At 43.4% G+C, this 16,123-nt stretch overlaps 1 protein-coding gene across 3 annotated transcripts in view; it reads left to right on the top strand.

Annotated features, from left to right (window-relative positions):
• Positions 1-2,687: 2,687 nt before the first annotated feature.
• The window catches only part of LOC106589493 (myosin-16), a 43,514-nt gene continuing 30,078 nt past the window's right edge, over positions 2,688-16,123 (top strand). Inside the window, exons 1-4 of one of the 3 annotated variants that reach the window (XM_014179551.2) lie at positions 2,691-2,959; positions 8,077-8,268; positions 14,053-14,280; positions 15,833-15,937. In XM_014179551.2, the coding sequence (XP_014035026.2) occupies positions 2,876-2,959; positions 8,077-8,268; positions 14,053-14,280; positions 15,833-15,937 (609 nt within the window). In that variant the 5' untranslated portion in view covers positions 2,691-2,875. Of the gene's footprint in view, positions 2,960-8,076; positions 8,269-12,363; positions 13,189-14,052; positions 14,281-15,832; positions 15,938-16,123 lie in introns of those variants that run through there. The other 2 variants (XM_014179553.2, XM_014179552.2) reach the window with 2 other exon arrangements.

Here is a 16,123-nt window from a genome sequence, read left to right as displayed (position 1 = left end):
AGGAGGAGGAGCAATTATTCCACCGGCATCTAACTGGCTCTATCACAGAGGCTAGGGTTGAGAGGCCTGAGGTGAAGAGGTTTAGGAGACTGGGAGATGGATTTAGTACATTTATTAAAGAACGGGTTGGTATAAAGGCTGGGAAGCCAATACGTTAGAATTCAATCAAACTATCATCTGCTGGCTGCCAGGATACACAACTCTTATTCTGACAACTGGAAGCAGTCTACCTGAGTGGAAGCAGTCTGCCTAAGGCACTGCATCTCAGCGCTAGAGGCGTCACTACAGACACCCTGGTTCGAATCCAGGCTGTATCACAACCGGTCGCGATTGGGAGTCCAATAGGGCGGCTCACAATTGGCCCAGCGTCGTCAGGGTTTGGCCGGTGTAGGTCGTCATGGTAAATAAGATTTTTTTCTTAACTGACTTTCCTGATTAAATAAAGGTTAAAAAAAAGAACTGGTGTTACTCCTTTTCTTTCACCATGGGAAAACAGCTACAGCATACAGTAAATACCAAACTGCGGGTTGATTGAATGGCGTCTCAGAGGTTTTCATAACAGAAATGTTGGTACAGTTTGACCTAGAGCAGAAAAAGCCTTGATTTTTAACAAAGTCATCCAGGTAAAATGGTACAGTAAACTGAACTTGATGTCCAGAGTGGTCCTCTCCACCGAGGTCAAATTCTTCAACTCCATCTGCTTCAACCTGGTGCGTGTGGAAAACTCTGAAATGTACTGTCATGCGATCCTCTTTGTCAGATAATGCTGGTGAAATGAATATTTTCGACTGTCATGGTGATTAAAAAGTGAAATGACCTGTCCTCTGCATGCCCCGAGATGAAACAAACCAATCATCCTCCCTGTCATTTCTTCCACCTACTAAGTAAACATGTAATGTCACGCATGGCGTCCTTATCTCTTCCCCTGCCTGTAGAGATGTTTGGTATGTAGTCTGCAGGAGAAACGTCCTGTCAGATGTAAGTTCTAAGAGCTTAACCTGGAAAGGACAGGTTATGTCAGGTACTGTAGGAAGTGTTTGTATAGAGAGAATTTAATGACTACAGACAGATCGGATGAATGTGGGGAAATACCGATGGATGTTGGTAACGCTTTAGAATAGCTTTCAAGTAATAAACGTTAACCCTTTAACAGGCAGCTCAGCTAATGTTGACAACCAATTTTAAATGAAATTAAACATATTCATTTTGTTTGGCATATTTTACCATCTCAACCAATGCCATTTAGTAAAATGATCATGTGGTTTTCATTATCGGACTCCTATATATTCTTTAACACCCATTCAAAGATGGTTGAAAATCAGGAAGTGAATGTGAGCAAAACCGAAACTCATTTACCACACATTACTTTACTAATTGTGTATAAAATTGGAAATGGCAAGGTTGTGAAATGTTGTTGACCCCTAAAAACATAATTTAAGAATTATTAAATTACTAATATGTTGTTGTTTTAGAAATTTAAGAGCTCTTGAAAAATATGCTTTCCCAAGCAGTTGAGTTGCCCATTAAAAGGAATGCTATTAAGTCATTGTTAGTTATAATGGACAATAGAACAGTATTGTTATGGGAATTTTTTGTCTGTGCAAATACAAAAATCCTTTAAATTCATATCATTATCTACTGTCTGCCTGTTATCTTCAATATGTTTCACAATATTCTGTAGATGTAATTTTACTGGTATTCATATTTTGACGCAAATGTTCATATTTTATTAATATTTGATATCAGTCCTCATTTAACTAGGCCTATCTTCCATTATAAGTAAATGAAGCAGACATAATGTAAATTAATGTATCATTTTTTCGATGATTTAAACAAAGTCTGTGCAAATTCCAATACAACATTTGCTTACTCTAATTGGGCAACTCAGTCGGCTGCAAGCAAACATTATTAATTTATAGCTTATATTGAGGCTAAATACACATATTTTGCAGAACAAGAATTGTTCTGATATTTTTTTCTTGCTGTGACAGTTAAAGGGTTAATCCACTATTTATAAGTAGTGTAGATACTCCATTTTTTACTTTTCTAATACATGTACAATATTTCCTGTGTGTTTGATCAGTAAAGCTATAATAAAACATGTTTTGCTGTCAGTGTTTGGTTTGATTATAATGAAAATCCGCAGGTATTTCGAGGATTAAGGGAATTCTGCCTCAGCATTTTCAGTTTGGCTGCACTGATTACTGTGCTCAGAATTACAGAGTACTCAAAGTAGAGAGCTCTGTTACAGAAAACATTGCTGTCATTACCTTTTGACTAATTACACTGACACGGTACACTGAATAGATGCAAACAAATAAAGATGATTTATCTTTTTAGCAGGTTCAGGCTCACTGAATCCCCTTTCTGTGAATTTTCACCTTAGTTGTGCAGTGTATAGGGGGTTAACATAGAGCTTTCCTCCGGGGAAGGGAAGTGGGGGTAGACGGTCTCTGTGTGTTGTTCCCCTGGCAGTGGGTGGTGGAGCTTTAAAGAGGGTGTGGAGGGAGGAGAAGGGGAGGAGAGGGAGGGAGGAGAAGGGGAGGAGAGGGAGGGAGGAGAAGGGGAGGAGAAGGGGAGGAGAGGGAGGGAGGTGTTTGGGGGGAATGTTCAAGCAAGTTTCTGTTTTCTTTTTGCACGTCAGATCCCTCCTCTCTCTCTCCCTCCCCCCTTACTCCCTTTCTCCAGACAGATCTGTTCTTCTCAGGGTCAGGTAGCAGGGCTGCAGCGAGCACACATGCACACACACACACACACACACACACTCACAAACTCACACACACTGCCCAGAGCACCGGCGAGCACACACACTTGCTCCCCAGAGGCCGGTGGGTGAAGACAGGATGGGGTGTAGCTCCCAGACAAGGATGTGAGGATGGAGAAGAGAGTGTGTGTCATCCAGACAGACTTCCGTCAGTACAGACCCATCATCGCCATCCACAGCAAGCCACTGGCACACGTAAGAATTACCTCTCCTCCTTCTCTTTGGATCCACTTCTCTGTGTCTGGTTCTGGTTCTGTTTCTGTCTGTCTGTCTGTCTGTCTGTCTGTCTGTCTGTCTGTCTGTCTCTCTCTCTCTCTCTCTCTCTCTCTCTCTCTCTCTCTCTCCCTCTCTCCATGCTTGTTAAATTGGTTACAGCCCCTCCTCTGTTCTGCAGGAGGCCTACCCCCTGAGTTAGGGGGTCTAGTGCTGGTCTCTACTCTTCCTGCAGGGGGAGGGAGTGAGTGAACTTATACATCAGTGACTGAATGAGAGAAGGAATTTGTTGTTTTACTTGCTGCCTCTTCAGCAGGGAAGAGTAACAGTCTTCCCTAGTGGTTAGCTAACCTTGAGAGAGTGTTTATGGCTTTGACAGACAGTGATAATGTTGTCTGTCTGAAGAGACTCAACCGATGCAGCAAAGGAATGCAAACAGACTGTCAATCAGCCAGGTAGAAGACATCTTGTGTTGAGGAAACAGGAAGCATATTCAGGGACAGTTTGGTTGAATTGTTGAAAATCAATATTGGTCTCAAAGTTCTCTGAAAGGATGTAATATATTAGAGTTTTCCGTCAGGTTTGCGTGTTTAGTTATACTGAGAGTGAGTGGTACTTCAGATTGGATGGTACAGTAGTGAGTGAGTCAGATCTGAGATGGATGATATCTCTGTATGATCAACGAGCCTGTGACATCAGCCTGTCTCTCTCCATTGCAGACCATGTGGGATCTCTCTCTCACGCACGCACATACGCACGCACGCACACACACACACACACACACACACACACACACACACACACACACACACACACACACACACAAAATTGAAAGGTAGAGTTTTATTACAGTGTTTTGATTTTCCAGATGATGATATTATTATCAGTATTATTAAATCACCAGGAGCTCTAGTTAGAACGACAGCAGTCTATGTTTCTGTGTTGGAATTCCTCAGCATCCCAAAACAGCTGTGCTGAAGATATTCTACCTTTTGGCTTATGAAATCTAATCATATGAAAACAATCATGTCATTGATCTAATGCAATCAAACAGCGTACATGCACCCAGAGATCAAACGCAGCACCTGTAGATGTAGGCCTGCATGTGTAGTGGTCGGGTGATCAAAGAGTCTGTGTGCTTACCTCCGTGACCTGGACCTACTGGAGTTCAGGTAGAGGCCAGACCAATCTGCTTCAGATTGGGCTGGGCTGCAGTTCAACCACCTGGCATTGTATAGAGTAGTACTGTGTGTGTTTAAGGAAATAGCCTAGCTTTGTATGTGTTGTAGTGGTTCAGAGTTATGTTAATAGTTCTTGCTTAAAATCATCACAACCTTCTTATTATGAAGTGAAACCGTGTAGGTTAAGATCGTAGGGCTTAGTATTATTTTACACAGACTGATGAGAAACCAGTGGGTGGTACAGTACAGATACCCTCAGGTCAATGCAGTGAAAGTACTGTACATTCCAGGCATTTAAGGGCTTTGCAGTATCTTGGAGTTGAGATATCATTGGTTTCCCACTAGAATTGTTCCTACAGTTGGACAACAATGCATTCAACCGAAATGTGTCTTCCGCATTTAACCCAACCTCCCTGAATCAGAGAGGTGCAGGGGGCTGCCTTAATCCACGTCCGGGGAGCAGTTAACTGCCTTGCTCAAGGGCAGAACAGCAGATTTTCCCACCTTGCCAGCTCTGGGATTCGAACCAGCGACCTTTCGGCTACTGGCCAAACACTTTTATCATACTGTTTATTAATACAGTAAGTTACTGATAAAATTACTAACAGTGCAGAAACTTCATGAGAGGGACTTTATTTGGGGATCTGCTACTCTGTCCTTGAAAAAAGTGAGTGTGAAGTTCAGAGAGGGAGAGAAAAATAAAGGTATCTTCTGGATTCTCCCTTTCTCTTTCTTTGTTAGGCCTATTTACAGATCTAGATAAAATGGACAGATCAGTTCACTGAAAAGTAACAATGTGCAGGAATTGCATAAATGTATGTGTGTGTGCGTGCGTATGTGTACATATGTGTGTGCATGCATGCTCCTGTATATGTGTTTTGACATTTTCTGATTGGACAAACATCCTCCCACCTCAAGTCAAAACACAAACGCTCTGCTCCACAATAAGTCCCATTCATCAAGCAGAAGGGGATGTACATTAACAAAGACAGAAGTTCATCAGGGTTAGCTGCCTTATTCACACAGACAATACCCAATGCTTATATAGCTTAGCACTGTTATTATGTGAAAGGTGAACCATTGATGTGTCACCTTAAATATCTTCCCCATGCTTAGCAGTACTGAGGGCTATGGAGCTAATGTGCAGAATGATGTTAAGTGCGCCGATAAATCCAGCCTTGACAAGTAAAATACTGTCTATTCACCTGACTGTAGCCGAGGGAAGTTCAGGTGTGTCTTAGTGTGTATATCCTCAATGTTGGTTAAAAACACACATCTTAAATCATATTTGGACAACAAGGTGAATGCCCACAGACACTTGGCTCAATGTTTCCCTGTCATTGTTAGTTGACAAACTGTACATGAGTTTGAAGAGGTAAACCCTTTGTTGAGGTTAGGGTTAGAGTTGGGCTAATGACAGCTCTTTTCCAGTGACACAGATACCTTGGCTCAAGCTGCGACAGGTTTTCTATTGCTGTGTGTGTGTGTGTGTGTGTGTGTGTGTGTGTGTGTGTGTGTGTGTGTGTGTGTGTGTGTGTGTGTGTGTGTGTGTGTGTGTGTGTGTGTGTGTGTGTGTATTTTACACAGCTTTCCTTTTCAAACTTCTTTAGATCGAGCTGTGGAAAATTTGTTCACATCTGTTTTTCCACACAAGGAAACTACAAATTTATGCTTTTGTACTCAAGCCAGAATTGCTTGTAGATTCTTGTTAGGTAAAGAGAGAAAATAAGAGAAGATTGATTTGCCCTGGTGCACAGTAAAAGTCTAAATGATGGCTGCGAGACTTCTCATTGTTCTGAACAGCATGCAGGCCAAGGTTACATGCCAAGTGCACTTCAGTGCCATGTAGAATACTTCAAATATGGACGTTTCTGTACCTTCATATGAAGTGCTGTTCCAGAGATCAAGTATGCACGAGAAGGCATTGATAGTCTGGCTTAGTTTATCACACAAATACAATATCAGGCATGATGTACATCCCAAGTAGCACCCTATTCCCTAGTGCACTACTTTTGGGGTGGCATTTGAGATACAGTTTTAGGTTGGTTCAGTCACCAGTACATTCATTTTTTATTTAACCTTTATTTAACTAGGCAAGTCAGTTAAGAACAAATTCTTATTTACAATGACGGCCTACACCGGACAAACCCGGACAATGCTGGGCCAATTGTGCGCCGCCCTATGGGACTCCCAATCACAACCGGATGTGATACAGCCTAGATTCAAACCAGGGGCTGTAGTGATGCCTCTTGCACTGAGATGCAGTGCCTTAGACCACTGTGCCATTATGCACTTTAAACAGTGGGCTGCAGTGTGTGCACCCAGCACATCTGATTCAAATAACCAATCTAGCCTTTAGTTTTACAGTATATCAGATTATTTGAATCAGATGTATTAGCGTTGTACTTGAACAAAAGCCTGCATGCATTACCGTCCTCCAGGAGTGGCATTTTTCCTTCCCTGAGCAGTGCAAATGAATGAGAATGCGAACTTGGTGACCGCACTACGCCTTATCTACCACTGTATTTTGGTTGGCAGTAAGACTCTCTAGCAGAGAGGGCACTTGAGCTGACTATACACTGGACTGAGAGTTCCTAAACCTCTGTTGTTCCCTCTGATTCACCTCGAATCCCTTTGGAACGGTCCTGGGACTCAGACCTGCAGGTCAAAATACTATTTGTTTTCTTTCAATAACTTGATTTAGCTTAATTGTCTGGGGTGCCAGGTGGCCTGATGTGCACTTTTGGGACAATTCCATTGGCTCTGTTGTTCTGGGCAAGCTGCCAAGCTCAATCAAGTGCACCTAAAGTATTTGAAAGAAAACACATTTGATTTAGAGAAGCAGGCCCAATTTTCTCATGGCGGGCTGCATTCCACTGCGAGTGTTATTGTATGTTTGTGATAACTTGTCAGGGGGCTCAACCTTTGATAGAGGACTGTTTAGCTAAAGAAAACCCATGGACTGGTGTAGGTCATGTGTTACGGTCAGAGGCTATATGGTGCTGATGAGAGAGACGCATGGACAAGGGCTGGTACTTGGTAAACATGTAAAGATATCATTACCATTCTGTCATCTCCATCTGTCTCCACTAAGCAGCTCACCAGCTGTCTGACCTCTAACCTCTGACCCTTGCGTGCCAGGTACAGCTCACTTCCTGGAATGCACTGTACTGTACGTGAGGATGAAACTCCTACAGTGACAGGAACAGCTGGAGATATTGTATAGGACACTATATGGAATGGTCTGGAAGGGTTTCCAGAGAATTACAGTAAAATTCCCTCTGGGACGATATCAATTGATTCATTGACAGACAACAGAATCAGGTGTTCGTGTAAATGTCTGACTGACCTAGCTACGATTTAAGAATCGCTATGCTCTATTCTGATGGATTCTCCTCCACGTACATGTTAAGTATGATAACATGAACAGATGTTATCTCTCTCCACACACTATAGCTCTGTGTACGTTTCCATAAGCCCAGCTCTCTCCTCTTTCTCACCTGTCAATATCAGAGCTGTTAGATGACACTGCGACGACAGCATCAGCAGCAGTATTGAGGTATTTGCTTTCCTTTCTGAGTCCAGAGGTCTTTGGTTCAGCAGGGGAGCAGCAGCCGCAGCCCACAGGAGGACATTTTATATTGTTTTAAAGAGAGTGGGCCAGGAGAAGGCCCCATCTGGAGAGAGAGGTGTGTGTGTGTGTGTGTGTGTGTGTGTGTGTGTGTGTGTGTGTGTGTGTGTGTGTGTGTGTGTGTGTGTGTGTGTGTGTGTGTGTGTGTGTGTGTGTGTGTGTGTGTGTGTGTGTGTGTGTGTGTGTGTGTGTGTGTGTGGCAGGATGGGGGAGCAGTCCAGACAGCAGTGTGAGCCAGCCAGCCAGCTAAAGGAGCGTTGTCTCTGTGTGTGTGTGTATTGCTGCAGGTTGGGTCTCTGTCGCTGCAGCAGTGTACTCAAGCTCAGACTCAGACCCAGGAGGCAGGGATGAGGGAGAGAGAGGAGCTGAGGAGGGCTATAGAGCAGAGCGACCGTCTGCTAGCCAGGGTCCAAGAGCTGGAGGAGCAAAACGCACAACTCGGCAAGGACAAGAATGAGGTGGCCGCTAAATACAGAGCTGTAAGTCTCCATTATCTAAACGTCTGTTTTCCCCCTTACCTTCACCCAATTCTCTGTCTGTTGTCCTTTCTCCCTCTCTTTCTCTCTCTGTCTGTATCTCTGTCCATCTGTTTCTCTCTCTCCTTCCCTCTGTTTCTCTCTCTTAGCCGTGTGTTGTTGACACAACTTTTTATGACATTGTCAGTCGTTCATTGTGTTGTTAGTCGATCTGGTTTCCATTGAGCTTTGTCATGTGACAAATGGCATGGATGGGATGTGTCTGCAAGGGCAAATTTGTGCATGATAAGGGATTCTGAACGTAGTTATTACTTCAACCGCCAGCGAATAATACTCACTAGATAATGATATGTCTCTGGAGAAGGAGAGAGAGAGAGAAAGAGAGAGAGAGAGAGCGAAAGAGAGAAAGAAGTAAAGAAAGAGAGAGGGGGAAAGATGGAAAGAGGGAGAAAGAAAGAGGCAGTCAGTACCAGCTTGTTTTAATGATTCTTTCTCTCGGCGTCAGTTTTCATTCCAGCACATTGTTTCACTGTAGAGAGAAGATAGAGATGTTGTGTGTTTTTATTGTGATTCTCTCAGAGCCAATAACAGGCATTATACAGCTCTGTGGCCTCAGGCAGTACAGTGATTGATTGGTTAACTGCTAGGAGAACTCTTTGAAAGACATGCTCCCTTCCATTGAAAACAAGGGTGGCAGAACGATAGGATAAGTTGTCACTTTTTGAGTTATTCATCCAGGTGATCCAGATGAGATTAAAAAGCTGTTCATCAAGAGAGATCTATGTCAAGAAGGCAGCAGACAAACAGTTTGGCATTTACTAAGCATCACACTTATTAGGCTACCGTGGCTGTTATGGTTCTGACTTGAAGAGAAGTAGTAGCCTAGTCCCAGATCAGTACAGATCTGTCATTATAACAGCAGTTAGAGATGTTGGCTAAAGCACATACTGATCTGGGACCAGGCTAGAGAAGTTGTAGAAAAGACAACACACACCAGGGCAAATGATTTAGTGTGAGTGGAAAAGAGAGAGAGGGAGAGAGTGTATTTTGGTGGTATTGCCAGTGGTTTCAAAGAAAGCTCCAATCCAGCCCAGGGGATTTGGCCATTACTGGTGCTGATTTCCTTAGCAGACCCGTCAGGCCGCCCTTCAGCCTGCTCCAATGGAACACATCGTGGAGTTAAAAAGTACCACTGCAGCTCTCTTCACACACATTTTTATCACTGTCTGAATTTGACATATTGAAGTGTAATTTGGAATCTTGAAGTCGTAACTTTTGCCTCATGGCTGACCGTTCACACGTAGGTTATTTTGGATTTCCCTTTAAAAGCGCTGACTTCTCCTGCTTAACGAGCACTTCCCTTTCTTCATTATCCCGTCGTTTTCTGATGTCGGAGCTGGTCGGAGTTCTAGGGGGCTCAGAGGGACACCACCTCCCAGCTTTCTCTGTCATCAGGAAATTATGTATTCCTTCTTCTTAGTGTGTGTGTTATTTTTACATCATGCATTATCTTTCTCATTGGTTAACACAGTGTTTCTGTTGCAACTCTAATGTTCCCATAAATTGTTGCCTATAGACATCCCTGTAAAAAAAAATCTAATTTAGCTCCCCCAGTAAAAGTTAGCCTAATGAAATGGTAGCGTTTCAAGCTTTGTCAGGACAAAGATACATAAACAGAGAAAAGTGCTCGGTTTACCCTTCAATTACGGCTAATGGTAAATAAATGTGGAGTAGTTTTCCAGAGCTATCCAGATGCCCTAGTAACGGTAGTCTCCGGACTGTCTGGACTGGTTTAGATGTACTGTACTGTGTGTGTGTGTGTGTGTGTGTGTGTGTGTGTGTGTGTGTGTGTGTGTGTGTGTGTGTGTGTGTGTGTGTGTGTGTGTGTGTGAAGGAGAGGGTACAGAGGGTCTGGGATGGTTTTAGAGGTACTGGGGCCCAAGGAAAGGACTGCAAATGTGTGTGGGGGGGGGGTGGAGAAGGAGAGTGATGAAGAGGGTAAAGAGGGTCTGGACTGGTTTCTGCTGTGTGGAGAGTGGAAGTGAGGTAGGGCGAGAGAAAGGCAGAAGAGAGGTTGAAAAAGGGAGAAAGATAAGTGAGTAAGACAGGGTTTTCTTAGAGGTATCCAGCCAAGGTGGTGCCCAAGGGATCAGATATGTGAGTGTTTGGATATGCTTTCTTATATTTTTTTAATAATCCCATTTCACGTCAGCAGCGTTTGATTGTGAAAACAACCAGAGGCTGTTTGTTGAACTTTCCACCTCTTCAATTTCAACTCTCTATTCTGCCATAGAAACCCTGGAAGGCAGCAGCCGCTCACTATCTAATGTGGTTAGATTCCGATTTTCCTGTAATCTAATAGACATAGATCTCTCTAGTCTTCTCTCTCTCGCTCTCTCTCTGGAGGGGGAAGAAGGATGCAGTTTGGCAAGGAAGCTGTTTGAAGTAGCTGGATATTATCCTGTCTAGGGACATAAACCTTACCTTCATAATCTTCCACATCCATAGGGGCTTTCCAGAAAGCCTTCATAATGGCTTCTGTGTCCTTAGTATACTTCTGCACCTGTGAGTTCCTTACTGTAGCTTAGCCTTATAGCCTTGCCTATATGGAAGATAAGACTATCACTCCAACCAAAAGTTGAATGAAATACAGAGTGCAACATAATATTACATTGGCTTCAGTTCATAGAAACTGTACTACAACTTTTTTAACAACTAACTACGGAACCATGGTGTGAAACGGAATAGCATTGATGACAGTCATTGATGACACAAACGTGTCTTCCTCTGATAGAAGAGAATCACTCAGATTCCTTCAACCCAAATCCATCTGAATGCATATCCATACTTGGCACCCATGTTATCTGCTACAAAAGATCAGTGTTAGCGTTGGATGTGAGTGGTGCTTGAACACTGTCTGGGCATGCTGTGTGTCTCTGGTCTGTGTAGTTCATGTGGGTGTTACTGCAGGATTTTATGCAGACATGAACGGGTTCCTCTGTTCTGTCCACAGCAGAACTCTTAACATAACGTTGAAAATTCAGCAATCTTTTGAGAACATGTTTTGTTTCGGTGTTTTTTCTGCAGATGGATGGAAGCTTGCCATGGTTGGATGAGGCATTTGTAGCATACTTGCCCTCCCTCACATTGTTTATGCTCAGTCAGTGGTCAAGTTTTTAAGATTCACTGCAGGCTTTAGTTTTTGAGAAATTCAGAAGGGTTATTTATGAGGTTTGGTTTTGGTGCCACACGATTCTTTCATAGTAACCTTCAAAAAACACTTTGTTAAAAAATTATCAATGCAGTAAACTGTGTTTGTCTTGGTCTGTCACAAGACGTCTACATAACTCGTGCTCAGGTGGTGGTCAAGCATCAGCTTCTACTTTAAAAGCTTCTGTTCCAGTTCAGAAGGGACGTTAATTCAAAACCACAACAAGAATGCTTTCAGTTTCACCTGGTTAGTTTGTTTTACGATAACCCTCAATACTAACTACTTAATGAAGCACTGATGTAAAACCACTGATGTTATCTTCCGTACAGCATTACAGATAGACTACCCACTGGGGACACACCGGTTGAATCAACGTTGTTTTCATGTAATTTCAATGAAGTTACGCTGAACCAGCGTGGAATAGACGTTGAATTGACGTCTGTGCCCAGTCGGTATGCTTCGTCTAGCCTAGTCTCTATGCTTCGACTGCTGGTTCATTCAAGAAAATCCGCTGCACTTGAACCTAAGGCACAATATGGCCTTTGTGTCCCTGTCTAGATGAATGCCCTGGCATTGTTGAAACTATGTGGGCGTGGTGGGCACATAAGGTCTTTATGCTGTTAATTTTAACAGAGAGAGAGAAGAGAGAGAAAAACGTCATATTTGCGACACTGCCCTTGTTTTCGTGTCTTTGTGTTGTTTAGTTGACTGCTTTGATAGTGTACGGGTTGTGTTACCAAGGGACTGAAGAGGATAACTTAGAGCCATTCACATGACCTGCCATCCTACACCTTCCTACAGTCCCTCCGGGAATCCTTTGGATCCTCTGCCACTAGGGAGAGAGAGACACCTGTTTCAGGAGGGGTGAGGTGAAGGGAGCGAAGGAGAAGAGGGGGAGGAAAGGAGGAGAGGCTGTTGTTGCGGCGTGAGAGCAGTACAGTAGTGGAGGACTGGACACAGAGAAGTGGGCTTCTGTTTTCTACTTTGTGGGACTGTAAGTGAAGAAACAATTGAGGAGAGCAGAGGAGGAATGTGTGGATTACAGTAGCAAGTACCAACAGACTGAAATTAAAGAGGAGAAAAGTATTTGATTGAGCAGGAAAAAAGAGAAAGCAACCGAACAAATAGTAGAGAGAGAGAGAGAAAAAAAAGAAAGAAAGAAAGTGAGAGAGAGAGAGTGAGAGAGAGAAAGAGAGATTAAGGGCATACCGCTGCAGGTGTGCAGCGCTAAATCAAACAGTGGGCTATGGGGAGAGAGAAAGGAGACTGACTGTTCGCAGCGTGCTGAGTGGAGTTACCGTGGTGACCAAACCGTGAATTAGTACCTTCTCTTCTACAGTGAACCCTCCTGAACCTCCGCTAACCAATCACAGGGAGAGAAAAGCAGAGGGTAGAGGTGTTACATGGAACTTTATTTTCAACCTATAAGTCTACCTGGCCTATTAAGGAGGTGCAGTTGATACAGGTGCAGTACAGGGACTGTGTAAGGGTGTTAGGTTACTGTTAAGGTGCGGTAGGTAGAGAGTGTTGACAGGTCAATTGACAGGTTGATTGACAGGCGTCGGGTTAAGGTGATGTCTGTGGAGCGGGGCCAGGGACGTGGCCACTCCCTCTCTGACTCGGAAGAGACCAATGGGCTGCAGGTGGATCCTGAACCAGAGGAACTGGACTGGGATAGCTTTAGTACTGCATTGGAACAGAGACTGACTATTGTGGGTATACTGGTGTGTTGGGATGGAGGGTGTGTGTGTGTGTCTGTGTGTCTGTGTGTGTCTGTGTGTGTGTGTGTGTGTGTGTGTGTGTGTGAGAGAGGGCATTGATGTGTTTACATGTATGTCTGTACTGTTAACCTTTTTTTTACAGTATCTTCACATTATCTGATAATGTTGAGAAAATGAAATAATTTGACTTAACTCACTAGCTGGGTAGATAAAGTAGAGATTATGAAGAAAGAGCACAGCACAAACACATTTATATAAATATATTCAGATGGAACATGTGGTCAATGATACATTTGCAAAAGGACACATATTTGGGTATGCAGTTCAGCCTCATTCCAAATGCCTTGACCATGATGACTGGTGCATTAGAAAATAGCTGACACACTCATCAACCAGGCACCAAATAAGACAGACTTTCAAATCTGTCCTGTTTGGGACAGCTGTTGATAAAGGATTTGTGTTATTGTAAAACTGGCTTATCAAGTCAGTGTTTTTCTTTCTCTCGACGCGTCACTGAGAGGATTTTTCCCCCACTGTATATTGGAGAGAAGGTTGGGAAAGAGAGGATAAGTGTCTCACTACTTGGAGTACTCTTGATGCAAGGCATTCTGCTGGTTTTACATCTGTGTGTCTGGGATATGATTGTCTCTCTATGTAAACTAAATTATTTACCCTACTGCCCTCTCTCTGTCACGTCTCTTCTTCGCCTTTACATTCCACCACTTTTACATTGTCTCACTCTTTCACCCCTCAACCCTGAGGCCTTTCTCCTCCTGTTCATGCTCCATCTCCTCCTCCCTTACTCACCTCCTGACCCTCTGTGCTTCATCCCTGTCTTCTTCTCCACCTCTTCAGGAGCAGGAGTGTGCCCAGGCGTCAGATCACCGTTGTGCCCAGCTGGAGAAGGCCCGGTGTGGGCTGGAGCTGCAGCTGTCTGGCCTATCTGAGCGCCTGGAGGAGGAGGAGGCGTGCTCGACCCAGCTGGCCCACCACAGAGAGAGGCTGGAGGCAGAGAACAGCAGCCTCAGACGAGACCTGGAGGAACTGGAGAGTGCTCTGACTGCCACCGAGAGAGACAAACAGGTAGGCTACAACCGACTCCTTAAGCATTCTCTATGGCTTAGCACTGAATGCACTTAACCGGAGCGGAGAGAGATATTATTTAAAACAAGAGAACGTCCTTGATTTGGGACTCCTGAACAGGTCTGCGCTATACTGACATGCTTCTAGTTCTACTTTTACCTCTCTGATGTTTTCCTCTGGCTTTCAGTATTGAATTTCATGCTTTTACTGTCCTCCTTTCTATCACTTTAATAGTCCCTGGAGAGTGACTATATTGTATATATCTAAATGCTAAACTAGTGTGACTACTACATGTACAGACAGAGGTAAATAGAGGGGGTGTTAACATATACTGTTACAAACCCCTCCGAGCTTTAGCTATTTCATTGAGGTTTATGGAAGGATTTAGATGGTATCTTTACTCAGGAATGTTTCATAGAATGTACTGTACTCACAGCATTGGTTGTCTATGATGGAGAGAGTTGAATTCCTTTGACTTAGACTTTGTCAAATTAGTCCGTTTTACCTAGGCAATTAATATGGTACTCAGAGTGTATTTGGCATGAGAGGGGTTTTTGAGAAACAAAGAATAATGGTGTCAAATCCTTGAACTATGTGAATCTTTTGTTAGCTCATGTGGGTTTCCTGACATGTACAGTAGAAAACAAGGTTGTTTCAATATGGATGCAGTACACTGGGATCTACAAGACTAGACCTGCATGGTGGAGCTATTGGCACTGTGCTTTCACACCTAGTAAGTAGTCGGTCTTGTTGTCATAACAGTTGTAGTACTATAGATATGGGTGTTTTTTATCAAAGTAAAATGAAATAAGTTACAAGGAATGCAGGCTATTGGGATTGAGTTGCACAACATTTTTATTGTACAGTTTTATCATTTCTATGGTATTTGTCATAGAATATGTGCTACACTTGCAACGTCATAAAAAAGGTATACATAATTAAGCAATAAGGCCCAAGGGGGTGTGCTATATTGTCTGATATACCACGGCTTTTAGCCAATCAGCATCCAAACTACCCTGTTTATAATGAGGCATAACCACTTTCCTCTAAACTAAATCATTTCCCTCTCCTCTCCTCCATTCCTTCTGATTTATTTATCTGTATTTCAAAGTCCTGACAGTCCCAAACTGTTCCCCTGGTTCATTAGAACCTGATGGCCAAAGTGGGACCAGAATGCTACATGCATGTTCCACTTTGATGTTCATGAAGAACAGATTGAGAGTAATGGAATCTGTTTGGTCATCGAAGGGATAATTGTTTTATGGTTTGGCTGCAAAGCCATGGACTAATGCAACTGTTTTCCCAAACCATCATCATGGTTATTGTATCAGTAGAAAACACATTGCCTAAGGGTCAAATTACTTCCAGATTAAAACATGCACTGTGGTATTCTTTGTACAGACAGATTTATACTCGTTTGATATTTTTGAAGGTTTATTATTTTTCTCTATTTAGCAACATGTCTGGGGAAGATAAGTAACAAATACAATGGGATATGTTTTATGGTATCAGATGATTTTAATTTCCTCTTTCTCTCCCCCTCATCCTCCAGTCTTCAGACGGCTCAGTCAGGAAGCTGTCAGAGGAGCTGTCCCAGAGAGAGGAAGCTGTCCAAAAGCTTCAGAAGGAGAAAGAACACCTGGTGGAGCTCAGCCAGGTGAGAACTCACTGACCTCTCCTCACCTCACCCAGTACTAACACCTGGTGGAGCTCAGCCAGGTGAGAACTCACTGACCTCTCCTCACCTCACCCAGTACTAACACCTGGTGGAGCTCAGCCAGGTGAGAACACACTGACCTCTCCTCACCTCACCCAGTACTAACACCTGGTGGAGCTCAGCCAG

Source organism: Salmo salar, chromosome ssa28 (assembly GCF_905237065.1).
Source record: "Salmo salar chromosome ssa28, Ssal_v3.1, whole genome shotgun sequence".
Lineage (NCBI taxonomy): Eukaryota > Metazoa > Chordata > Actinopteri > Salmoniformes > Salmonidae > Salmo > Salmo salar.
The sequence above is the reverse complement of the archived record's forward strand: the minus strand, read 5'-3'. Positions and strand labels throughout refer to the sequence as shown.